The 26440-nt window shown below is 48.0% G+C and overlaps 1 protein-coding gene across 1 annotated transcript; it reads left to right on the plus strand.

Annotated features, from left to right (window-relative positions):
* Positions 1–1671: 1671 nt before the first annotated feature.
* On the plus strand, positions 1672–26076 carry WFDC1 (WAP four-disulfide core domain 1). Its single transcript, XM_066242585.1, has 7 exons — positions 1672–2075; positions 12347–12530; positions 16711–16794; positions 17827–17967; positions 21100–21141; positions 22285–22357; positions 25620–26076. Exons 1-6 carry the CDS (start codon positions 1953–1955, stop codon positions 22341–22343), a joined length of 633 nt encoding a protein of 210 aa, XP_066098682.1. The 5' UTR covers positions 1672–1952; the 3' UTR covers positions 22344–22357; positions 25620–26076.
* Positions 26077–26440: the final 364 nt, after the last annotated feature.

The raw sequence follows: 26440 nt of genomic DNA on the forward strand, positions 1-26440 counted from the left end.
CCCTTTTCAGAGGATGGGAAGCCCGCAGCAGGGAGCAGCTGTCAGACCCCAGCGAGCAGCAGCTATCAGGCACCAGCAGGCAGGCCTCCCCAGCAGGCCCCTGGGAACAGAAGGGATGAAAGTCCTCACCAGCCCCAAGGCTTTCCCGGAGGAAACCTTGCCCACAGATCTGCAGGAAGCCACACTCACGGGAGGACAGCCCACTAAGCTTGGGATCAAATCCAGGTCACCAGAGCTCAGATAAACTAGGACCTCTGCCACTTGGAACATGAAGTTCTGAGGCTTGGCAGGAACCCGGGAGGAGTGGCGGCAGGGCTGGGCCCCAGGCCCAGGCTGCCCCCCCTGGACCCCAGCTGGGAGCCCCCAGGCTGGCTGTCTGGCCAGATCCTGCTTGTCCCTGATCAGAGAAAAGCGACTGCTTTCTCAGGGAAATTTGTTCCGTGTTAATTTCTCCTCTTGGAGCTTTATCTCCTTTCACGTGACACCCACAGTGTTGTGTGTTTCTGGGGTAGTCACCCTTGCTGTCCTCAAGACCTTGAAGGGTTATTTTTGTAAGTTAATGTTTGCAAGAAATTAACTGAAGGATCATTGCTCGGCACCCTGGGACCCTGTAGTCCAAATACTGCTGTGGAACTAATATTTCAATTGAAGAACATCTCCTGAGCACCTATTGTATGCCAGGCCCGTGCCACGTACCGAGGAGAGCACTAGCGGGGACTCTGTGCACTTAGCCAGCCCCTACTGAGTGCGGGTGCGGCCGGGTCCTTTGGGGGACACGGGGGCCCAGGCGATAAGGCACAGATATTTGACCTTGTAGAGCCAACATCCCACTCCGGGGTGTATGAGCTTCCTGCTGCCACTGAAACAAGTGACCGCAGACTCAGTGTCCCAGATGAAAGAACGGAGGGGTAGCAGCAGAAGAGGATTTCTCAGCATCACACAGTCAGAAGCTGAGCTGGGACCTGGCCCGGGTGCATCTAAGTCTGGAGCTTGAGTCCCTTCCATTTCACCGTGTGGTGTGTCACAGTGGTCAGGCAGGTCTGGGGTTGAGTCCCAGCTCTGCTGCTGGCTGCCTGACCTCAGGCAAGTATCATACCTCTGTCTCTCCACCTCTGTGAATCAGGCATCAAAACAGGACTTGTCTTGGGGTTGCTGTGCACAGATGATGTAATATAAAGTGTGTGAAATATTGAATCCCTGTATAAAACACACACACGCCAACATTGTGGGACACTGATGATGTATGCGAAACGCTTCTCACACACAATTCCATTGAACTCTCCCAAGAAACACACAATACGAGTAACTGTCCACAGGCCCACATCAGAGAGAAGGGCACCAGGTTCAAGGGCATGAGTCGTCTCCCCACAGCCATGTACTCAGCCAGCCCCCATTCAGCAATATCTTCCAAAGGAGCTTTTATAGGCAGACAGAGTTCATCAGCCCAGCTCAAAATTTGGATGAGGTAGCAGCTGGAATCCCCACCCATCCTACTGGGCTGGTTCCCCTGTGTGCCCGCCCCTGCCCGCCCCCAGCCCTCCCAGTCAGAAGCCAGCATACCTCTGGGAGAGACCGCCCCAGACTGCAAGGAAGAGCTCATTATCCCAATGTGACAGGGCCACTCCCAGCCACGTCTCCAAGCAAGCCCGTGGGATGGGGCGGGGGGTGGGGGTGGGAATGCCTCCTCCTGTTGCTGACCACTGCCATCTGAACTGCCTGGTTGCAGTCTCTGGGGCCAGATGTTATAGGGCAAGCTAAAAATAACCTGGCTGGCCACTATCGAGGGTGGGGTGGGGGCATGTGCTGGGCGTGGACACATGATCTTAGGGACCCGGCTGAGTGGAGCTGAGACAGTCTGGCAGACTGTGCACACTTCTCCTCCCCATTCATAAGACCCACCTAGAGAGAGGGCTCCTTTTCTCTGAACATCTGGGAAGAAAGCCAGCTGCAGGATGGGCAGCAGCAGAAGGAAGGTCATCCGGGTTCTGTGCTCCCTGCTGCTTCTCCTTGAAGCCAGTTGTGCCAGGAATATCTGGAAACGATCATTGCACGCGAGACTGGCTGAGAGATCCCACGTAAGTGCGTTCCGGGGAGGGGAGGCCGGGAGGAGGTGGGCTGTCCCCAGACACTGTATGTTCTGCAAGTGCTGCCCAAACGCAGGCAGGGCAGGCATCTCTCTTTATCTGTGAGTGTCAAAGGCGAGTGGTGGGCAGATGGAACTCACATCTTCAAAAGGCTCCCTGCCTGGAAGCAAAGAAGCAAAGAGAACACCGAAACTGTGCAAGGGGACTGTGGTGCGCTTTTGCCTACCAAGGTGTACTTTCTCCTGACAAATAGCACCTGAGTGCAAGGACTTACAACTGAGTGGTGTGTCTCAGCAATCAATAACCAAAGGTTTGTGAAATATAATTATGCATCCATGCAGTTATTTACTCATTAGTAAACATTTACTGGAAACAGCTCTTAGCCAGGCGCTGTGTGTGTGGGGGAGTCCAGTGGGTACAAGATGGAGACCCCAGCTCCCACCCTCGAGGACAACACAGTGGAGTGGGGGAGGCAGTTGGGTGATAGGCAATGGCAGTACAAAGGGATGGCATGACATAGCAAGTGGCAAGAAGCATGGGCCCTGGAGCCAGGTTCTGGGTTTGAACTCAGGCTGTGCTGCGTACCAGCTGTGTGACCTCGGGCAAGTTGTTTGGACTCTCTGAGCACCAGTGAGCTCATCTGCCCACATGAAAGAGACAGAATGATACATTTCTTTCAACAAATGTGTTTGATCACCACTGTTTTGCCAGGCACTGTCTAGGCTGCTGGGATACAGACATCAAATATGGAATTCACATGACAGAGCAAAGGCAGAGAATAAGTGAAAAATAAAAGGAGATAATACCAGCACACTTAGTATATGTGTAAGCGTTAAATGACTCAATATACATAAAGCACTTAGCATATAGAAAGCGGTCATTGCATCTGGGTGACAATTAAGTAATTGAGAAAACAGTTGGTGCTTGGCTCCCCAGGTGGAATATAGCCAGACAGAATCAGGTTATAGCCTGATTCTGTCTCAGTTAGTGCCATCTTCTTGGTGCCTTGCCAGGTGCCTGTCATTAAGTTGGCACCCAATACATTCTTGTGGGGAAATTATGGGCAAAGGGATTGGAAGCGCAGAATATGTGAAGCTGTACCCCAGGAGAGTCAAGGAGGTTTTCCAGGGTTGGAGGCATTCAACCTGGGGCTTTGAAGGATGAATAGGAGCTTTCCAGGTAGAGACATGGGAGAGCAGCTGTTTGATGAACCCAGGCACGGTGAGGTGCATGAAATTGTATTGAGGCTAATTTCAGCCTCCAGGAATCACATTCCACAGGTCAAGCAGGAGGTCACTGGTAGTGAAAAAGACTAGTAGCAAGTTAAACGATAGTATGTGTTTAGAGGAGGGAGAGCTCGTGTGAGGTGGTATAGTCACAGAGGGCTTCCTGAGGGAGGTGAAACCCTGGCTAGATCTTAAAGAACTATTTAGAATTAGGAAGAAGGACATTCCTGGAAGAAGGCTCAATGTGGGCTGAGGGCTAGAGGCAGAAGCAGTGTGTCTCAGAGCCCCTGAAGGGGCAGTCCCCACTATAGGAGAGGGCTGTGTGTGCAAGGAGGGAAAGAGACTCCTCTTAGGTTTGACTGCTCCATGCTCTGCTGGCCCAACAGGACAATTTGTCCTTCCTGGTATTTAGCACTTAAGACCAGAAAGAGATTTTCAATCCATCATCTGGTCTTATCTCCACCTTGTCCTGGGGTGTGTCATAGGAACAGGTGCCATGACAGCTCACTGGGAGGAATGGCAAGGCTGGGGGTGTTGGGGAGGGTGTGCACAGGGGGCGAAGGGAGTTTCTTAGAAAACAGGTCTGGGTGGGCTTCGGAAATTGAATTGCTTCTAGTCACCGTTTTTCAGATGCAAGCATTTCAAGTGTACCCCTCGCTGGGCTGGAACTGTCCCTGGTTATCAACAGTACCATCATCCCTCCCCAGTGCTGAGACACAGGAGAAATTTGTGCCAAGAACCTGCTCAGAGAAAGCCCCCAGGGAAAGACAGGCTGTTGTTGGCTTGTGGCTCAGAGGACAGGGAGGCTGGGCAGGGTGCCAGGCACGGGAATTCGTCTCAGTGGCATCTCTAATGAGTAGTTAGAGATGGGCTTGGGCTACTCACTGCTTCTCTCTGAGCCTCAGGTTGTCACCTGGGAAATGAAGGCAGAGGACTAGATGGCTTCCAGGGCCCTTTCGGTCTGATTCTAACTTCCATACAAATGTTCAACAGGGAATTTGAGGGTCCTAGGAGGCAGACCTCACACACTCAGAGACAAGACCTTCCAATGTGGCTCCTACTGCCCCCATCCCAAGCTGAGCCAGACCTTCGGCGTTACCCCTGGACCCTTGGGGGCTTCGGGGCAGGTCAGAGTGGGGCAAGGCCAGGGGTCCAGTAGCATGCTAAAGCCAGGTTGGACCCACTCGGAGAGTTAAACAGAGCCTTTACTAAAATGTAAATCAGACAAACTTACAATTAATTATGTGATTAAAATTTTTAAAAGGATGGAAATACTCAGAAATGTATCTCTTCCTATTTATTTCACTTCCTCTGTTCCCAAGACTGCTTATGTCAATGGTATCTACTCCTCGATACCCACAATTTCATCTCCTTATTCAGCACCTTCCGTTGGCAGCCGGAAATCGGCCATGGTGGCAGGTTCAGCCCAGGGACCCTGGTGAAGGCCGCACCTGAGGGCCAGTTGCTAACACTGACAAGCATGGCCATCTGCCCCCTGCCTGCATCAGACACCCTCTCTCTCTTTCTCAGAGGCCTGCCTCTCAGCAGGGTAGACAATGGGCTAGAGGCATTTCCTGGCCTCTGTGTACATTACAGCCTGGGGACTCAGAGACGGTGCCATAGAGGATGGCAGTGCCTTCTATTCCCATGGGACCCCTATGGGAGGCTTGTAAGGAGGAGGCTCCTCCTCTCTGAGCTTCAGTTTCCCCAGTTGCACATTAGAGTGCCAGTGTTGTAGTCCAATGAGAAGACCATAGAGCAAGACCAAAGTCCCCAAACTTTTTACACAGGGGGCCAGTTCACTGTCCCTCAGACGGTTGGAGGGCCGGACTATAAAAAAACTATGAACAAATCCCTATGCACACTGCACATATCTTATTTTAAAGTAAAAAAAAACAAAACGGGAACAAATACAATATTTAAAATAAAGAACAAGTAAATTTAAATCAACCAACTGACCAGTATTTCAATGGGAACTATGCTCCTCTCACTGACCACCAATGAAAGAGATGCCCCTTTCGGAAGTGTGGCGGGGCCAGATAAATGGCCTCAGGGGGCCGCATGTGGCCCACGGGGCCGTAGTTTGGGGACCCCTGCCTTAGAGAGCCTTCAGCTCCATGCACGGCAAAGAACCACCCTCTCTGCATCTGTACAATTCAAAACAAAATTAAAAGCAGAGCCAAATATTTATGAAGCTATTTAAGACCGAAGTGAAATGTTTGTAAGTAGCCTAGTGGCCTTTTCTGGGAGATGAGGGTCAGCACTGGGGAGCTGGTGTTTGGGGCTTCTCTTTCCTGGCATTTAGTGACACTTGTCAGAAACAATTCTTTCCTGAGCACTTCCTAATGTCTCAGGCCGAGAGTTGGCCATGCATTAACCCTCAGGATCTGCTTAACACATCTACCAGGTGTCCAATGCCAAGGCCATGTCAGCCTGGGGACCGGCTGGCTCAGTGGTCCCGGTGTTGCTGTAGCTGGGTCTGCTTCGCCCCTTGAGCTCCCACTCAGGGCCGCGGGAAGTGGCTGTGTAGTCTTCCCCCTGCCCCGAGGTGCTTGCCCAGTGGAGGGGGCCGCGAGGGGCTGCAGCAGCAAGGAGCAAGGTCACCTCTTTGTCATACATCCTGCTCACAGGGCGTCCCTTGCACTCAGGCCACCCAGAGCTGGTCTTTGAGTGATGGGCACAAAAGCCCTGCAGGAGCCAGCAGCCCGTGCAAAAGTCCTGTTCCTCAGTCTCCCCAAGCTGGTTCTTTCCCTTGGTATTTCTGTGAGTTCAAGAGCCCTCGAAAGCATTTCTTTTATTTTGTGCTAAGTAGCAAGAGTGGGAGAAGCAGATGGCCTGGAGCTGTGTGTACCTCCCCTTGCTCTCATCGTCCCCTGAGCTCCGACTTCTTCACCTTGGTCCTTTAAGTATCTGTGCCTGCTTAGAGTGTCCTTAACCATTTTTATAACATCCTCACTTCTCCTTCATAGTGTTTAGCTCTGTTATAATTATCTGCATGATTTGTTTCTTTATTGTGGCTTGGTTTAGTTTTTCATGAATTATTTCTACAGATGACAAAAGAAAGAGAGAGAGAAGAAGAAGAAGAAAAGAAAAGAGTAATTAGTTTGCTTTATCTGTGATGTTTGGTTTGGTATCTGTCATTTGTCCCGGAGCTGTGGCATGTGAGGGCAAGGACAACATCATCTGGCTTGGCTCAGCTCCCCCTGGAACGTAGTTGGCCTGAGAACTGTGAATTTACCGTTAAATGAATGAATAAGTTATGTTAAAACCTTTCAGAACAGGATAGAATGGATGAGAAGTTCTAAAATACTTCCAGGTACACCGCAGTGCCCAGAGGTCACCAGCTGAAGGGTTAGTCGAGTGTGCGGTCTTGCTCCCAACATGCACTGAGATGAGCTCGCCCCCAGGATGAGATCCTCGCTTTTGAGTAACCTCTCCAAGGACGTTCCATTAGGCTTGCACCAAACTCCGCTGTCAGAGCCCAGCGCTCAGGTCCCAGGGCATCAGGAAATGGCATTCGTCAATGCACACTGAACCTACGTCCTCTGTTCTAGAGAGAGGCTATTTTTAGAGCTTTGACGTCCAAATTCCAAAGGAAGAGCGAATAATGCTTAAAGGAAAATTGGCTTTCTTCCTGTACCAAGTACACGAGTCCTGGGGTGCACTTTTATTGGTCTGACCGTGTAGTTGCTGGAACATTCCAAAGAAGGGTAGAGCTCTTGCTGGTGGAATGAATGGGGGGTGGGGTGGGGAGGGCTGAGGGAGAGACAGGGGTAAATTAGGGGAGGTCTAGAGATTGGATTCTTTCTCCTTAAATGGAAATGCTTTCAATTTTGTTTGGATTATAAAAATGTTAACTGTAAAAGAAATTCAGACAAACAGACTTTTGTAAATAAGTAAAAATGATTTAAATTCTTCCTGTACGACATAAGCTTTGTTGACATTTTGGGGTGTGTTTGCCTGAACTTTTTCATGAAGCAATTATATTCCATGCACATTGTTTTCTTAATGGGATTTTATTTGTATTGTTTAAAAAAAATTTTTTTTATTAGGATAAAATTCACATAACCATGTTAAAGTGAACAATGACACTTAGTACAAACACAACGTGGTGCAACCACCACCTCTATCTAGCTCCGAGACATTTCCATGAGCCAAAAGGGAGACCCCAGACCAATTAGGCGGTCACTCCCCATTCCCCAGTCCCTACCCCCCAGCCCCTGGCAGCCACCACTCTGCTTTTCGTGTCTCTGGATTTGTCTATGTGGGATAGTTCATATAAATGCAGTCATAGAGCACATGGAATCGTGTCTGGCTTATTCTTCTTGTTTTGTACCTTGTGTTTTTCATTGAACAATATATGATGAGTATGTTATTATGGTAGGCAGATCGGTGTCCTCTTTTCAAAGCCTTCTATGTTGTTCCAAGGCCCAGACATGCCATTATTTGTTTCCCCAGCTTCCTTTGGGTGGACATCCAGGCTGTTTGCTTCAGTGGACTCCAGACTTGGACTAGCAGAACTGGACTTCCTACCGAAGGAGCCGGAACTGACATTTCCCTAACCTGCTTCCCTAATTGTAGCAGAATGGCTCTGCAAATCTGCAGAGGCCTCCGTCACTATCTCCCCAAGGAGCAGGAAATAGCTGCCAGGCCGATAACCTTAAGGGAGGCAGTCATTTTTATCCCAGTAAGGCAAGCAGCCCTGGAAAGCTCCTGTCTGAGTTGCACTGTGAATGGAGGTCCAGTAGCTGCTTGGAAATGTTACCTGCTACCCAGTCCCTTAGCAGATAACAGATGAAAATCACAGGCTGCTCTGGGGTTTTCATGAACGTTGTCCATCTGGGTGACCGCTATTATTTTATTTTCTGCCGAGTGGTAATAGAGGGGTGGGCTGGCTGTGGCTGCCAAGAGCGTCGGTGCCCCGGACGCAGTCGGGAACAAAACCAAGGCCTTAAGAGCAGCATGTTGTAGGGAGAGAAAAACAAGAAAATGACGAGTCTGTCAAACACAGTGCTCCCTTGGTGGTCAGCGGTTCGGACCTACTTAAAAGCCAGAGCCAGGCAGGTATCTTGGGTGAGAGGCACAACCTGTGCAAAGGCCCAGCTGTGAGAATGAGGCTATCATGTTCTAGGGATATCAGCAAGGCCAGGGCACTGGACAGGAATGAGTGAGGGGGAGAGTGGTGGGTGGGAGGTCAGAGACAGAGGGGTTGGGGGTGGGGGGGTAGCTCAGGTCTAATCACCCATCAACTGTCCCCGGCCCCCACGGGCTGGGAAGACACTGGAGGGTGATCTGTTTATTTCTTCGATAAAAGTCCATTCTTCCTAGCTGGGTAATTCAGTTAGTTAGAGAGTAGTCCTGATAACACTAAGGTTGTGTGTTCAATGTCTGGTCAGGGCACCTATGAGACTCAACCAATGAATGCATAAATAAGTGGACCAACAAATAGATGTTTCTCTCTCCCCCTCGCTCTCTCTCGCCCTCCCTCTCTCTCCTTCCCCTTCCCCTTCCTCTTTCTCTAAAAAATAACCAATTAAAAAAAATTTAAGTCCGTTCTTTCTCAGAACTCCTGGAAACAGCCTTTGTTTAGGACCTTCTCTGAATATCACCTTGCAGGACATGAAATCTTTTTAAAAACATTTAATCCTTTAATCTGAGCCCCTTTGGGGAAATCAGTTCTTTATCACCCATCACCATCTGTTATTTCCAAGGCACCATCTAAATAACTCAGGGAGATTTGACTTTTAAGGCGCTTATCTCTTTAGTTCTCTTTAAATTCTGAGAAACATTTGAATTTTCTTCAAAGAGCAGTGGCGCATCTAAAATCGATCTCTCTACATGCCCCCCTTCAGGGTATCGTCAGGGGGTCACTGGACCAGGAGGTGTCAGAGGCGGATAAAAGGTATTTCACTTCTGATCTCCAGGTTCCATTAAATTTCATAAATGAGGCTCAATGTAAAAACAGGCTAGGCAGAAGAAATAGCGGTCTCCCCCAGACCACGCATGGGCATTCCCACCCCCACCCCCCGAAAGAGGCCCGGGCAGCTGTCACATTTGATTAGGATTAAAATGGTAGAGCCCCAACATAAGTCCAATGTCGTTAATTCTGAAGAAAATGAACTAAGAGCTAATGTAGGATTATGTCCCCCCTGCTTGCAGCTTGGAAATTATTCATGATGGCACTTGAAATTAGGGTGACCGGGCCGAGCAGAGGATAGTGAAAATGCTGAACTAGGAGTTAGAAGTTTCACACTCCCCTCTTTCCTTTGTTTTAAGAAAGAACCAGCTATCTCCTGAAGCCTTTCTCCTGATCTGCGAATGTTGGCTTTGTGTTCATTTTTACCTTTCACCTATAGAAGGGAGAGAAAAGGAATCCTCTGGGTGAAACTGGAGTGGGAGCCAAGAGACCCACCCCGCCTAGGCTGTTCCCCTTCCCACATGCTTATTGCTTTCTCCCTTCTCTGTCTCTCCATCTCAGCCCTTGGGGGTGGAGGATTGGGGGTCTTTGTGGATAAGTTTGAAAAATATACTAGTCCTTTGTGAGTGCACCAATTCGAAGATGTGCGTGTTTGAGACCTATTCTCGGTGACCTGTCGCCCTCTACAGGGCACTGAGAGTAGCGCATAGAGTTAGCAGCCACAGCCAGAGATACGCTGGGATGTTCATGCATCCATCCTTGACCTTCCCTCCTTTTAGTTGCGATCAGATGGCATATGCCATTTTGTATCTTGCCTTTTCATTTTTTACTAACATATCATAAGTGCTTATCCTATCATTAAAAATTCTTCGGCCCTGGCTGGATAGCTCAGCTGGTTGGAGATCCATCCCCATACACAGAGGTTGTTGGTGGGATCCCCGGTCAGGAAATATACAGGAATCATTTGGTGTTTGTCTCTCTTTCTCTCTCTCTATCCTTCCTCTCTTTCTAAAATCAATAAAGTTAAAAAATTCTTCTTAAGTACTTCAATAGTTGAAAAATTTTTAATTGTCTTCTTTAAATTGAAAAGAATAACATGTGCGTGGAAAAAATATATACATGTATGTACATAAATACTCTTTTGCACTAGTTATATATACAACAAAATAGTAAACAATGAGAAGAAATGTCTCTTGGCTTTAGAACTTAATTATTCTCTCCAAAGGCAATCTTTAATAACAGTTCCTTGTGTGTTCTTGCATCTCTTTAAAAAAAAAAAAACATCTTCTGGGCTTATACAAATAGATACATATTACGTATGTGCATATGTGTATTTGAAAACATAGTCAGGAGCACAGCAAACTAACTGTTCTTTGCCTTAATTTCTTCACAAACCACAGTGTTTGTGATCTTTCATTAGCAGGTTCAGGGCAAGTTTTGATGGCCATGTGTTGGGGACCAAAAGCCAACAGGGTCTTTGTAGTTTAGATTTTGGGGGGACAGAGGTGTGGGGAACTGGCAGTAAGCTGACAGTCTGCCCAACACTCCACCTCACTTGTTCTGTGAAGTTGATAAAGGCTATTTTTCCCACACCTTCATAGCTCTGGTGCTGAATTGTTTATACTCTTCCTATTCTCCATGTCCCTCAGAAAGACTGGAGATAGTTTCTTTTTATCCTTTGTCTTGTTAAGTTAAAATGTTATGTATGGTGGAGGTTTTCTACACTTGGGAGAATTCTTGGGATGCCTTGGAAATGTGACTTTGTTTTAATGTTCTCTTTGAGTTGCTAATGGCCTCACTCTGCCCTATAAATAAAGCAGGTAGGGGGTGGTTTGATTTTTGCAAGCTATCTCTTGCATTGCAGAGAGACCTCCCGAGCCCATCCATCCTTTTTCTCTTTAAGCCTGTTTTCTTAATTCTGTGCCCTTCCGACTCAGGACCTGGAATTACTAGCCAAGCTGGTTCGCGGCAGTCCAGTCAGCAGAAGGGCATTATTTACTTGGATAGTAGAGAGGGTGAGGGTGGGATTTTGAAATATGTGTGCATGGAAATGGGGTGAGGGGTTGTAAATAGGAATTTAGATGGCACGAGTAGTTTAGTCAGAGCAAGCTAGAGTGTTTCTTCCCAATGAACCTATTCTATCTAACTGTGGTGTGTGTGTGTGTGTGTGTGTGTGTGTGTGTGTGTGTGTAGGGATGTGTAAGATCTGCCTTCCATACAGCCCACTTTCAAATCCAGAAGCTGACAGTGTTCCAGGCAGGAATGGGGTCTGGTGTCAGAGACCCAGAGTGAGTTGCCTGGTGTCACAAACTCTCTCAACTTCCCCTCTAATGTGCTTATTTTATTGATCATGTGCCTGTGTGTCCTATATGTTAAGTACTGTGTCTCATTAACTTTTATTGAAACGTAATACCAAAAAGCACAAAAAATAGTGTGTCCAGCTCCATGAAGCTGCACAAAGTGAACCAGCAGACTAGGGCCAGCCTTCAGAGAGCTCTGTGTCCCTCCCGGTCACTGTCTGCTAAGTGTCCTAAGTGTCCACTATCCTAACTTCTCTCACCAGAAGACAGTTTTGCCTCCTTTTGAACTAAAAATATAAACAGACTGTGTGTTCTCTTGTGAGTTGACTTTTTTTTGCTCAATATGCCAAGTTGTGTGAATTTATCCATTCTATGTATGATTTGTAAATTCTCAAAACTCCATATGGATTATAAGATATATATAGAGAGATATGTGTATGTACATATGCACATTTTTATATATGCGTATAGACACATATATTCACTGATATATATATAAATATATGTATGTAACATATATGTGTGTATATTATAGTATATCAGGATAGATGCTTAACATACAAACTGTTCACATTCATTTATCCTTTTTGCTGCTTGAGGTCATTTCAGTTGGGGACTGTTACAAAGAGAACAACACCTGTTAATCCTCAGAGCAACCTGCTGAGTTTGCTTCTGTTGTGTTTATGAGAAGACTCAGGTTCAGAGAGGCCCAGCGACTTGCCGGCGCCACACAGCTCCAAGGCGGGCCGGGATTCTAACGCAGGTCCTGCCTGCTGCAGCCTGCCAGGGGACACCATTGACGCTGCTCTCTCCCGGCAGGATGAGGAGGAGGACGGCCCCTGGCAGCCCGGCATGGACAGCTGCCCACCGCCCCCGCGCTTGCTGCCTCCTGGCGCCTGTCAGGTGGCACGCTGCCAGGCCGACTCTGAGTGCCCAGGAGACCAGCGCTGCTGCTACAACGGCTGTGCCTACACCTGCCTGGAGGCTGTGCCACCCCCGCCAGGTAGGCACTCCGGGGCCAGGAAAGGGGGCGGTAAGGGTGGCGGTGGTGGTGGTGGGGACCCAGGTGAACTGTCCAGCCCTGTCCTGCCTGAAAGTTCCGTCAGGGAGGAACGCAGACGGGCTTAAACTTGGGCCACCTGGGTGGGTCCACCTGTGAAATGAGAGCAGAGCGGCTGGCTCACTGAGCAAGCTTCCAGCTGGATGTTCTGAGCGCCGCTGCCTTGAGAGAGCGCCAGTCCAGAAAACATGCATTCCAGGGGATAGGACCCTTCCTGTGAAGAAGATGGGGGATATTGCTCAGAGAAATCTAGATTCCTGGCTTTTCTTAAAATATTGGACCACATTCCCTGGGCCACCTGCTGAAGCCTATGTGCTCCTAGATGGCAGCAGGGCCCTCCAGTTCTCCACGGACCCCACCAAGTCCCCTTCACTCATGGTGCCTGGTCTTGAGGGCATTGGAGGTGGAGATCCGGGACCTTAGCAGTCCAGATGGGGTGTTCCCGGAGAGGCAGGGGGGTGCAGAATCCGGGGTTCAAATCCACGGGCCAGCTGGTCACTTCCTTAGATCCCCCCACCCGTGAGACAGGACTGAAATGAGGCCATGCAGCTCCTGCTGAGTCTGATCATTCAGAAGTGCTTGGGACCCCATCAGGGCAAGGAGCCGATAATAGTATGTACGATCTTAATGGGAATCCCTTTGGGAAACAGATCTCAGGGAGTGATCTTTAAAAAGAAAGGTTTTCAGATCCCTTCTGGAGATGTTTAGGACGGGATGGAAGGGAGCACGTGAGGAACATTGAGCACCTCCCTCTGAGTGGGGAGAAGGTGTCCCTTGGTGGTTGGTAAGGGAGCAGTAAAGTTTCCTCCACTGTCAGTTCTGCTAGGGCTGAGCCTTAGACAATAACAGCCTGCGTGGACCACAGCTGAGGGTTCCATGGGCCTTAATTACCAAATGTGGCCCCAACCCCTCCTCCCAAGCCAAAGCAAGAGCGACTACACTTTGTTTTCTTTGAAATGAGGTCACAGCAATGACAAGGGACTCAGCACCCTTAATGATGCTCATAATCACAGTCTGCCCTGCATTTGGGAGCTGCTTCTTGTTCAGAGACTGGGCTGGTCCTCGGGGCCAGGAAGCTCCTACAAAGCCCTTTCTAAGAAAGGCAACATGGCGCCGCCTCCTGGTGGAAGAAGCACATGCAGATGCTTCCCTCCAGATGTGAAAGTAAAAAAGATGCTGCCTACTTTGGACGGCGACAGGGCACAGGAAGTCTCGCCTCACTTGCCGCCTACCCAGTTGCTTTTGAGCGGTGCACAAGCTGTACAACTGTTCATGAAATTCCGGGTGGCCTACCATACCTCATCTCGTTTTATGCTCACACAGTCCGGGGTATGGAGAAACTGTTATCAGCCCAGTTTTACAGTTGAAGACACCGAAGCTCAGAGAAGATGAGTCCCTTGCCCAAGGTCAATGGCAGGCAGAGATAGAGTTTCAATCCAGTCTTCTGTGAAGACTGAATTGCCTTAGGCCCTGAGTGCAGGGATGAGGGGTCGGTCCTTGTTCTAGCCTATATGGGGTTCCTCACTGCCTGAAACACCCTTCCCCCAGAGACACCCACACTCCCTCCTCATCTCCTTCAGATCTTTGTCCATATGCAGTCACTTTCTCAGGGCAGACTTCCCTCTCTTAATGTCAGTCCCTCCTCCAGCCATTCCTTACCCCTCTTCCCAGCCCAATCTGGAATACTGTGTTTTGTTTGTTCATTGACTGTTCCCCCCACTTGCAGGTCAGCCCATAAAGAGAATTTGGTTCTCTGCTGTATTTCATTCACTGCTGTATTCCCACCATTTAAAACAGCCTCTGGAGCCCTGGCCGGTTGGCTCAGTGGTAGAGCATCGGCCTGGTGTGTGAAAGTCCCGGGATCGTTTCCCAGCCAGGGCACACAGGAGAAGCACCCATCTGCTTCTCTACCTTTCCCCCTCTCCTTTCTCTCTATCTCTCTCTTCCCCTCCTGCAGCCAAGGCTCCATGGGAGCAAAGTTGGCCCGAGCACTGAGGATGGCTCCATGGCCTCCGCCTCAGGTGTTAGAATGGCTCCAATGGCAGCAGAGCAACACCCCATTCTATGTATGCCCAGAGGGCCTAAGCATCGCCCCCTGGTGGGCATGCCGGGTGGATCCCAGACGGGTGCATGTTGAAGTCTGTCTGTCTCCCCCACCCCCACCCCCGCTTCTCACTTCGGAAAAATACAAAAAAATAAAACAGTCTCTGAGACCCTAAAAGTTATCCAAAAGTTGTATCAATGATTGATAAGATAATAAAATGACTAGTTTTCACTGGCCAGCTGGAAGAACCATTAGTTAGTCATAAGAACAATTGTAATAATAATATTTAACACAAAGTTTCTTACCTTGGCACTCTTGGCATTAGAGGTTAGATCATTCTAACTGAGGATGTGGTGGGGGACTTACCTGGGCATTGTAGGATGTTGAGCAGCATTCATGGCCTCTACCCTCTAGATGCCAGTAGTACCCCCACCTCACATTGTGACAACCAAAAATACCTCTAGACTTTGCTAAACAGTCCATAGAGGACAAAACTGCTTCATTGAGAACCATGCTCTAACATGAGCAGATGACTTGAAATGCACCGGGCCCTATTCTGAGCAACTTACACACTTCATTGCATTCCCAGGGGGTGGAGAGACTGTTATCAAAAGCAGATCTTGAGATAAGGACTAGGGTGTGGGGAATTTACTCAGCAGGCGATCCCAGGAAGTTCTAGTGAAGGAACAGAGAGAGGAGACAGTGGGCCTCCCGGCCTTTACGAGTCCGCAAATGGATGGGAGACCTCAACCAAGTCTCAGTATTCCAAAAAGCATAGTGAAATGCATATACTTTCCCGCTGCTCAGAAGCCTTTGACCAGTGCAAAGGAGAATGCAAATAGTAAATATTAATATTTCTTATTTGGTAAAAGATAGCATTGAAAACATTTTCTATCGTGTGGTGGGAAGAAAGAAGGAAAAACCAGAAGATAGAGATTGTGGCTGCTGAACCCTGTCAAACCATCCCTCTAGTTTGGAAATTGCAAACTGTTGGTTTGTTCCTCTGTTGTTTCAGTTTCCACACTGTGAGCCGTCATCTCAGGCTCTTTTAAAGAAAAAACTAACAGCATTTTTACCAATACCTGCCTATGTACTTTCAAAGGCGGTAGACAGCACATAAACCTCTTTATTTTTGTCATATTTCTGATCCAGGCTAAGGCAGAGGTCATAAACAAATGTAACTCTAGACCAGTTATATTTGATCTCCAAAGTGCTTACAAATTTTTTAATTAGTTGCCAGCATTTAAAAGCCAGAAAGTTTATATTTATTAAAATACAGATTTGTAGTTTAAAAATCAGCTCTGAAAGCATTGGGAATGGCTGGCCAGGGCTGACCAGCAGCTGGCCAACGAGGCAGAGACTCTCTCCAGTTTGCCATACTTGTTTGTCCTACCTGGCCTGCTTTTCTCCTTTATGTTACCTGTCTGCCCTGTGGAGGCATTTGGGTTTTCAACCCCTACTTTAAGTTTTTGAAGACATCTTCCACTCTACTCAATGGATCACTCTTCTGGTTAAAAATGTGTTGGTTATAGAACAAGCTGTGCTGCTATAACGAAAAGACCCATAAACCTAGGGGTCCAACCAATTATGTGTTTACTTCTTCCACAGTTAATAGTTCAGAGGTAGATTGATGGTCCATGCAACCAGGTGGCTCTGATCCACAGTCATCCAGGGACCCATCCTATTGCTCCACATGGTCAAAGTGGCTCCCAGACTGCAGGAAGAGGGGAAAAGAAAGACGAAAGGGATAAAATAGGCATCAATGCAAGAGCGAGACCAGCAGTTACATGATCACTTCTGCTCATGTTCTATTGGCCAGAACTCAGTCACATGGCCACACCTAGTTGCAAGGGAGGCTGGGAAATGTAGTATCCAGCTTGGCCATCCAGTGGCCAGCCAAAACTCAAAAGTTTTATTACTAAAAGGAAAGAGCAAATGTGTGCTGGAGAACCACAGGTGTTTCTCCCTCAGGGAGATTCTGTGTTTTGTCATGAAGGTAGGCTTCCCTAACCCCACAGGCTGCAGCATTTCTCAGCTGCCTGAGAAGGGCCTCCATTTAACCATGTGTTATTTTGTTAGTTTTAGATTGGCTGGTAGAGCCGAAACCTCGGTGGCTTGGCGGCAACGGCTGGCTCCTGGATGGCCCTGAGGAGGTGCTGCAAGGTACTGACAGGATGAAGCCCAACCTGACGTCAGAGCCAGGATCCCAGCTTCTCAGGCTGCCACCAGAGTGCGATAGCAGGGGCTGTCTCTGCTCCAGCGGGCTGCCTGTCCCCAGATTCTCAGACTTCTTGGATCCTCCCCACCTCAACACAGAAGGGTGGCACTGCGGCTTGGCTGGGCTCCCAGCATCCTCAGGACTCTGCCTGGGAATGGGGCTTCCTTCCGGGTGGAAAATTGAGAGGGAGCAGCTTGGGGCTTGTTTACAGATCCCTGAAATCATAACAAGGGGTTTGCTGCTTCCTGATGATGAGGCCTCCTCGGGGAGAGAGGGAGGAAAGCAGTTTCTAAAAGAACCCCATGCAGGCCCAGGGCCTAGAGAACTGTAGAGGTCCAAGTGTGTGCACTTGCCTGTGTCACCGTGATTTTGCACACTGCTGTGTGTGTGATGGTGTCCGTTAGAGTGTGCAGCTGCGTGAGAACTGTAGCCTTGTAGGACTGAGTATTTGTGCATCTGTGTTCATGTGAGTGTACGTAAGTATAAGTGTGAATGGTGGATGTGTATGTGCCAGATTTGTGTGCGTGTGAACATGTGTGTGTAGGTGACTGCATGTGTAGTATATACATGTGTGTGTTAGAACCTGTGGGATTGTGAAAATATATGTGTGATGTGTGAGCATATGTGTGTGTGTCAGGATTTCTGTGTGAGCATATGTGTGTGTGTCAAGATTTCTGTGTGTGAATATATGTGTACACATGTGACTGTAAGCATGAGCATGTGTTTCAAGGTGTGAGTGAATATATATGTATGTATGGCACTATGCATGTGAGGGCATGTTTGGGATCATGTGACTTTGGACTGTTCTGTGTTTGTGTGCATGTGTGCATATGTGCATGTGCACACACGAAACTGTGAGATCCAAAGCACAGTCTGGAACCTGGGGACACAGATGAGAGGTGGCCCTTCTAAATAACGTGCATTCACTGCCTCCATGGAGAAGCCACCTGACACCCTGGCATGTGTCCCTCCCACAGCAGAGGCCTGCAGCACCACAGAGGATGGGGCGGAGCCACTCCTCTGTCCCTCAGGCTACGAGTGCCACATCCTGAACCCAGGTGACATGGCCAAAGGTATCCCCAACCACGGGCAGTGCGTCAAAGAGCGCCAGAAAGCAGGTAAGTGTGGATGCCCAAGCCCAGCTCCTGGCTCCTGCCCCAACCTCACTCTCCCTCTAAAGCACCCCCCCACGTGTCGCAGGTAAAACCGCCAGCCCCCTGAGCGTGGCGAAGACCTGCTCCTGTCTTCCTACTGTCCTGCTCCTTTCAAATCTTCTGTCCTTTCCCTCTCACCTGCATGTAACACAGGCTGTCAACCGCAGCTCTGCCGCCTCCGAGCTGGCTGACCTTGGGGTCAAGTGCTGCAGTCTCTGAACCTCAGGTTCCTTACCTGTAAGAGGTAAGAGGCCACTTCATGCTGTTATGAGATTAATTTAAATCATACATGTGAAGGCCTCAGTAAACATCCAACATTTTACATCCATCTATATGTCTATGTTCTGAACTGTCTGAGAACACTTCATTTCTGCTAGGACCACTCAATGTGACTTAGTTAGTCTTTGTCTTTCAGGAGGAAGGCAATAAAATAGATCAGTGAAGGGCATGAACAGTATCACTTTAGTTTACATAATTTTCCCAAGAAGGGCAAGGACAGCAAAGCTAAGACTGATGGTGGGACCTAAAACCCACGTGTGTCTCACGCAGGGGGTAAGGGTGAGAGGTTTGGTGTGGATTTAGAAGAAATGTGTGGCAAGCAAAGAATCTGGAATTTCAGGGTAGCTCATCCATACCCTTCAAGGTCATGTCCCCACTTCTGCTTCTCCAAGCTCACAGATGGCACCCCCAGTCCAGATCAAGGATAATTACAGTGACCCTATTGGCCAAAAAGACACATCAGAGTGCATGGTCTGCCAAAGCTTTTTTTTTTTTTTTTTTTTTGAGAATTTATTTCTCTGAAATGTTTCCGGAAAGACACACACATTAAATCAGTTACACATGTAGCATCATTATCATTACGAATAATAAAATTCTGAGATATTAAAACTGTCTGGAGAATCCTGATCCCTGGAATTATGAGCTTTGGGAAAAAAATGCCTATAAAAGGAGTTGAAGCAATTAGGGTGACTTCTACATTCCACTCGTTATTTGGGGAGACACGCAGGTTCTCCAGCCAGGTGGCCACTTGGCCCCTCACTGCTGTGTGTCCCAAATACTAGAACCTTTCCAAACCCCATTTTCCTTATCTTTAAATGGGCTTATAATAGTTAAGCTGCCATGCCTCTTACTTCATAAGCACAGAACAGAATCTTTCGACAGCAAATCAAACTGTAGGTGGAGGGGCATGAGGTGCAACAGCTGCTGAACTCCGAGGGCAGGCCAGCCTGCAGGGAACATGCAGGAGTAGGGAAGAAAGGGCCAGTATCAGAAGCGAGTTGCGGGGTGCGTCCAAGTACTTTGGATAGAGAATGCCATCTTTATAACTGGAAAGGCCTGGCATACTGGTCCTCTCTCATCTCCTGATCTTGCTCATTTAGTTATATGAGACCCACTTTAAGGATGGAAATAAAGAGATCAATCAAATGGTGCCCGCTGTTGATAGAGTGCCTCAGAGATACTGTCTGGATGCTTTATTGCAAGCCTGTACAAGGGAAAGTGTAACCAGAAGGAAGTGTCACGTGTGCTTAAGAGCACAGGCTCAAAACCACAGCAGCGGCTTCAAATGCTACTGCTTTCTTCCCTGGTGACTTTGGGCAAGTAACCTCCCCTTTCTCAGCCTCGGTTTTTCCATCTGTAAAAGGAGCTGGTGGTGATCATGATAGTAATTGCTTCATGGGGTAGTTACAAGGTTTGAGTGAGAGAGCACATCTGAAGTGCTTGGAGCAGTTCCTGACACATAGTAGGTCCTCAAGGAATGTATGTAGCTATCTCTCTGTCTTATGGAAAAAGGAGGATGAGTTCAAGACCTTGCCCAGACAGTGCACACAGCTAACAAGGAACAGACAAGGAATTTCAAGCCTGCCCCCTGCTCCAAAGCCTGTGTGTGTGTGTGTGTGTGTGTGTGTGTGTGTGTTCCTCCTCCCCCTCCCACAAGAGAGATCTGAGCTTTGCAGATAGAAATGTAAATGAAGTGTCTGTCCTTGGTCCCAGGGGAGCTGTCACTTAGCAAGAATTGTTGGTACTATAGGGAGTTTAAAGACATCCTGAGTTCCAATAACTTTCTTGGAGCTGAGTTTTCAGGGAGGAGTGAGACACTCTTGACTGGAGCAATCCAAGAAGAAGCTCTTTAGACAATTTTTTTACACTGCATATTTTAAGTAATTTTAGACTAACAGAAAAGTGAAAAGAATACAGGGTGGGGCCAAAGTATGGAAAATAAAACAAGAATTAACAAATAACAATACAAGAATAAACTCTTGTGTTGCATACTTAATAAGTAATACAAGAATAAACTCTGCTTCACGTACGCACAACTGTAAACCTACTTTAGCCCACCCTGTAGCATCTTGGACCACCATTCATCAGTTGTTAAAATATTGTCACATTTGCTTTATCATTCTCTGTCTCTCTCTCCTCCATCCCCACTGTCTCTCCATATAAAGCTCCATATTTATTTTTCGGGACTATTTGACAATAAGTTGCAGATCTCACGCCCACAGGTAAGATGCCAGTCTCCTCAGAGAGCCGACTTCTGGAGGGGCTGATGACCATTAGGTTTTACAGTCTGTCAGCCTGGAACCTGACTTTTGAGGGGTTCATGTGGTTTTACAGTCCATCAGCCTGGAACCTGACTTTTGAGGGATTCATGTCTTTCTCAAAAGGAGAGTAAACATGAACAGGTAGTAAATCTGACTTTTCAGAGAGGAGGGTCAGGGGAATCACTGCATGTTTCTGAGTGGGTTTAAGGTCACTCAGAAGCTGAGTGCCCAAGGCCAAGTTGTGGAATGGGGCCCTGTGCTCACTTCTGACAAGTGACTTGACGGGCTGTGTCATGTGACCTTGAGTGGACATCCTCAAGGAGAAGTAGGAGCAGCGCCTAGGGCCATACTCAAATAATTGAGCCACTGGCTGGGAGGGGGGGCATGGGGGAAAAGGAGGGATAGAAAAGAATAGGGTCACTTGTCCTGTGTGCCCTTACCAGGAATTGAACCCAGGATATCCATACACCAGGCCAGTGCTCTATCCACTGAGCCATCCAGCTAGGGTCCTTATGAACTTCCTAACAGGTGTTTAATCCTCTTACTTGTTTTCCAGACAAGCAATTCCTAAGACACACAGTTAACAAAGAATATCCAGGTAAGAGAAGAACCCAGTCTTTCTTTGCAGAGTCCCAAAAAGGACAATGAACATTTCTTGGGTGAAGTTGGGTGAAGAAGAAAAATAAAATCTCATGGACTATTATGAGAACTCAAGTTTGAAGCTGCTGAGTAGGAAAATGGCCCCAAGTGCTTTTATGCTGTCAGGTGCCAAGATGTTTCCATTGTGAAAAATCTCTCCTTCAACCTGGGCAGTTCTCCACGTGGACTCTGACATGTGCAGAGCCATTTCTGGCTGCAGGCTGGGAGGGTGGAGAGAGCACCTAGACAGGTGCCTAAGACAGGGACTGAGGCAGCAGATCAGGATAACACACGGGAGACAAAATACATAGAAGCTAAGGTTGGTAAATAAAGTAGAAGACCTGGTGTCTGATGGTGCACAGAGGAGGTATGAGTCAAGAGGAGTCCACAGCAGATAGGATTTTATGCTAAAGGTCAGTACCTGGGATTGGAGATGCTTAAGTCCCTCCTACTTTCATTCACAGAATTGGAAAATATGGCTGACACCATCATTCTATACAATTATTCATTGATCTAGCCATCTAGTAATTCAATTATCTATATATTCATCATCCATTTAATAATTTATTCAGTCATTCATCCATCCATCCATCCAATAATCCATTTAATCATTCTACCCATCTATCATATCTGATTAAGCATTTATCAAGCATTCTGTGTTTATTCATTCTTCATTCTGTTTTTTATTCTGTGCTAGAGGTTGGGGATACATCTGTGAACATGGCAGATCTATCTCTGCTGTCATTCAGCTAATATCAAACAGGAAACTCAAACAAGAAGCCCAGGTAGCTTTTTAATAACAGCAAGTGTGAAAGCCCTGAGGTTAGAAACAACTAAGCCGTCAGGGCAGCTGGATGGAGTGGCTTGTAAGTGCGGGGAGAGAGACAGGAGGTGAGGTCAGAATTGTGGGCAGGGCCAGAACACACAGGTGGTGGGGTATGATGAGGAAAGGGGAGAGCCTGCAGTGGGGACTGGGGGACCTCATTTGTGGGGGAAAGGAGGACAGGGCCAGGCCGAGGCATTTGGACTTAACTTAGCAGTGTCTGGTGAGCCTTTGAGCAGCAGTCAACACGCCTGCCCTGACAGAGCCCTGTGTTTGCAGAGGGGGACTCCAAGAACGTGGCGGAACATGGAAAAGGACAACAGAGACATTTTCAATAAAGCAGTAACAGCAGGTAAGTGGAGGAGCAATGTCAATGGTAGGGGTGAGTTTGACCAATGGGAAGGTGAGAGTGGGGCTTTACCTGCGGTAGAATTTTAAACTCCTTTATAATTTCAATGTGAACATATGAAAATTTTCTGTATTATCAGAAGTGGAAGTTTCCATACCCTCTAGGCCAGGGGTCCCCAAACTACGGCCCATGGGCTGCATGTGGCCCCCTGAGGCCATTTATCCGGCCCCGCTGCACTTCTGGAAGGGATACCTCTTTCATTAGTGGTCAGTGAGAGGAGCATAGTTCCCAATGAAATACTGGTCAGTTTGTTGATTTAAATTTACTTGTTCTTTATTTTAAATATTGTATTTGTTCCCGTTTTGTTTTTTTACTTTAAAATAAGATATATTCAGTGTGCATAGGGATTTGTTCATAGTTTTTTTTATAGCCCGGCCCTCCAGCGGTCTGAGGGACAGTGAACTGGCCCCCTGTGTAAAAAGTTTGGGGACCCCTGCTCTAGACCTACATCCAAGGACTCAACTAGATTATACCTTTCCATCTCCTTACCACTCCTTTCCCCTAACGCATCCATGAACAGGCAGACAAGTCCTCCACTGTCTCATGATATCTCTCTCTCCCTCTGCCACATGATACCATCAAGTGCCAGCTCTATGATAGACATTTACCAGCACTCATATGCTCTAGAGTCTACAGCAGTGATCCCCAACCCCCAGGCCGTGGACTGGTACCAGTTCGTGGACCATTTGGTACCGGTCCGCAGAGAAAGAATAAATAACTTACATTATTTCCATTTTATTTATATTTAAGTCTGAACAATGTTTTATTTTTATTTTTAACTTTATTTAGGTGGGTTTTTTTTGAGAGAGAGAGAGAGAGAGAGAGAAGGGGGAGGAACAGAAAGCATCAACTCCCATATGTGCCTTGACCAGGCAAGCCCAGGGTTTTGAACCGCCAACCTCAGCATTCCCAGGTCGACACTTTATCCACTGTGCCACCACAGGTCAGGCTACAATGTTTTATTTTTAAAAAATGACCAGATTCCCTCTGTTACATCCGTCTAAGTCTCACTCTTGATGCTTGTCTCGGTCACGTGATACATTTATCCGTCCCACCCTGAAGGCCGGTCTATGAAAATATTTTCTGACATTAAATCGGTCCATTGCCCAAAAAAGGTTGGAGTCCACTGCTCTACAGTCATTCACAGGATCTATAGTTTTTCACAGCATCTACAGTCATTCACAGTATCCACAGTCATTATGATATCTACAGTGGTTCATGGTACCTACACTCATTCCTAGTATCTACAGTCATTCACAGTATTTATAGTTATTCACAGAATCTACAGAATGCCAGGAGTTGTGCTGGGGTAACAGTGAATAGAGCGGAATTCCTGCTGTCATGGGTTTACATCTCCTATATCCTATAGAATAAGACTAAACAAGTCAACAAGTAAGGGACAGACTGCGATAAGTATTATGAAGGACACGGATAAGCGATGTGGTGCATAGTAACGGGTGTGGGCAGCGAGCGGCTTCAGATGGCGGTTGGGGAATCTGGGGCGAGGACTGACATCTAAGCCAAAATTTAAGATGAGGAGGTGATGGAAGACCTGGGAAATGGGCACCCAGGCAAAGGAGCCAGAAGAAACATCTTGAGGCAGGAAAGATCTTGGCTTAGCACAGCAATTTTCAACCATTTTCAACTCATAGTGTACATAAACTAATTTCTAAAATTCTGCAGCACACCAAAAAATATATTTTTTGCTGATCTGACCCAAAAAATTGGTATAATTTTGATTCATTCATATGGGATATCTATTGTTGTGTTGTCATTTTTTTTTTTATTTGACAATCTAAGGGAAAAGAGGTCGGTGCCCCTGGCTACATAGTCAGGTATCGCATGTTTTAAAAATTCTTGTGGCACACTGGTTGAAAAACGCTGGCTTAGAGAAAGCACAGGGAAGCCATTGGGGTGAGAACAGGATGGTGGCTGGGGAAGCTGGCTCTGTGGAAGCACAGGGAAGCCACTGGGGTGGGAACAGGGTGGTGGCTGGGGAAGCTGGCTCTGAGGAAGCACAGGGAAGCCATTGGGGTGAGAACAGGATGGTGGCTGGGGAAGCTGGCTCTGAGGAACCACAGGGAAGCCACTGGGGTGGGAACAGGGTGGTGGCTGGGGAAGCTGGCTCTGAGGAAGCACAGGGAAGCCATTGGGGTGAGAACAGGATGGTGGCTGGGGAAGCTGGCTCTGTGGAAGCACAGGGAAGCCACTGGGGTGGGAACAGGGTGGTGGCTGGGGAAGCTGGCTCTGAGGAAGCACAGGGAAGCCATTGGGGTGAGAACAGGATGGTGGCTGGGGAAGCTGGCACTGAGGAACCACAGGGAAGCCACTGGGGTGGGAACAGGGTGGTGGCTGGGGAAGCTGGCTCTGAGGAAGCACAGGGAAGCCACTGGGGTGGGAACAGGGTGGTGGCTGGGGAAGCTGGCTCTGAGGAAGCACAGGGAAGCCATTGGGGTGAGAACAGGATGGTGGCTGGGGAAGCTGGCACTGGAGGAGGTTCTAGGTTAGGTGCAGGCTCTGCTCTCAGATGCTGGCCAAATGAAATGTGTGCAGGTGGACGCAAAGGGCCGTGGGATTGCAGGACCAGGAGGAATCTTAGGTTAAAACCTTAACACCCAACCACCTCTGTGAGAGCTGAATGTCAACACGTGGTAAACAAAAGCCCTTGAATGCAAGCAATTTCCCCCGGATGTCCTTGAAAGGCAAATGAGGTTTCAGATTCCAGAGTATTCAGAGACCAGGCCTCCTGGAAAACTAGAGCCAGTGGGGATGGACGCCAGCATGTCTATTACCTGCTGATGACAGGAGGAGTCCTTGGAGCAGGTCTGACCCACCAGAGGACTGTGAACCTTAAACAAAGAAGTGCTGGCGACCAGTGGGGAAGAACACGACTGGGAGAGGCAGTGGCTTTTAGGAATTAGCCAGACCTGGCTTTAAATTCTTGCTCTGTCACCGTGTGACCTAGGCAAACTGACTTCAATGCTCCAGCCTCAGTTTCCGCATCTGTAAAATGGGAATGATGGGAGGGATGTTAGGAACTAAATAAGATAGTCCTCGTAGAGACTTTACAGTGAGTTTAGAATTTATCCTCAGCAGAAACTGGCATCTCTCTGGAAGGGAAGGAGGAAAGGGATGACACAGATATGTCACCTCATGTTCCGCCTAAGCAGTGGTCATACTCATTTCCTCTTTGCTTCCTTTTCAGCTAATTTGAAAGAACATTCTTCACGTTCTGCTAAGCCTTGGGAACAGTTTTATGAAATGCTTTGACCTCCAGAGGTCATGCCCAGCTTGGCAGAGCATGACCTGAGATACTTAAAGACAGGACACCGGGCTCTCAACCCCAGTGTGGCCCTCCCTGCCTGGGTGACTTTGGGGGAGCCACTGACCAGTGCTGGGACCTATTTGCTCATTCTGGAAATGCCTAGGACCTCAGCTGATCCTTCAGCCCCACAGATGCTGCCCTGGAAGAAGTCACTGCCTTGTGAGCGTGGAAGAAGCTCCTTCCTAAGACAGAGTTCAATGTCTTGTTATTTACAGCTTTATTCCAGGTTTGACTCTGAGAGGCACGTACCCATCACTTCCAGAGTCTCAAAATACACCCATGTGCTCGAAATATATTCGCTCATTATAAAAATGAAAATAAACTTACCTATTATTCATCCGTGAGTCATAGTTTTAACCACCTGATGATGTTAAATGGGAGGTGCTGAAGCCGTTCACTCCTGGGGGTGAGAGGGACGGTGGGTGCTGCCTGGGGTGTCAGCTCAGCTCTGCTTTCCGGTCACGTGTTAACTAGTTTAGTTACGACCGTGGGAGGAGGATGCAGTGAAAGCAATGTATCAGGAAAGTGCCTGGGAAAAACCGGCAGCAGGTGGAGTGGGACAGGAGAAAGGTCAGACAAAGTGAGGTGTCAAGGTCTTGTAGAGGGTAGCTTTGGTGCCAACCCCTGGGAGTCCCAAAGGCAGCCTGAGTCCCACCAGGGCCAGCTCCAGGGGCAAGAACGTGTGTGGTCACTCAGAAGGA

Source organism: Saccopteryx bilineata, chromosome 9 (genome assembly GCF_036850765.1).
Source record: "Saccopteryx bilineata isolate mSacBil1 chromosome 9, mSacBil1_pri_phased_curated, whole genome shotgun sequence".
Taxonomy (NCBI): Eukaryota; Metazoa; Chordata; class Mammalia; order Chiroptera; family Emballonuridae; genus Saccopteryx; species Saccopteryx bilineata.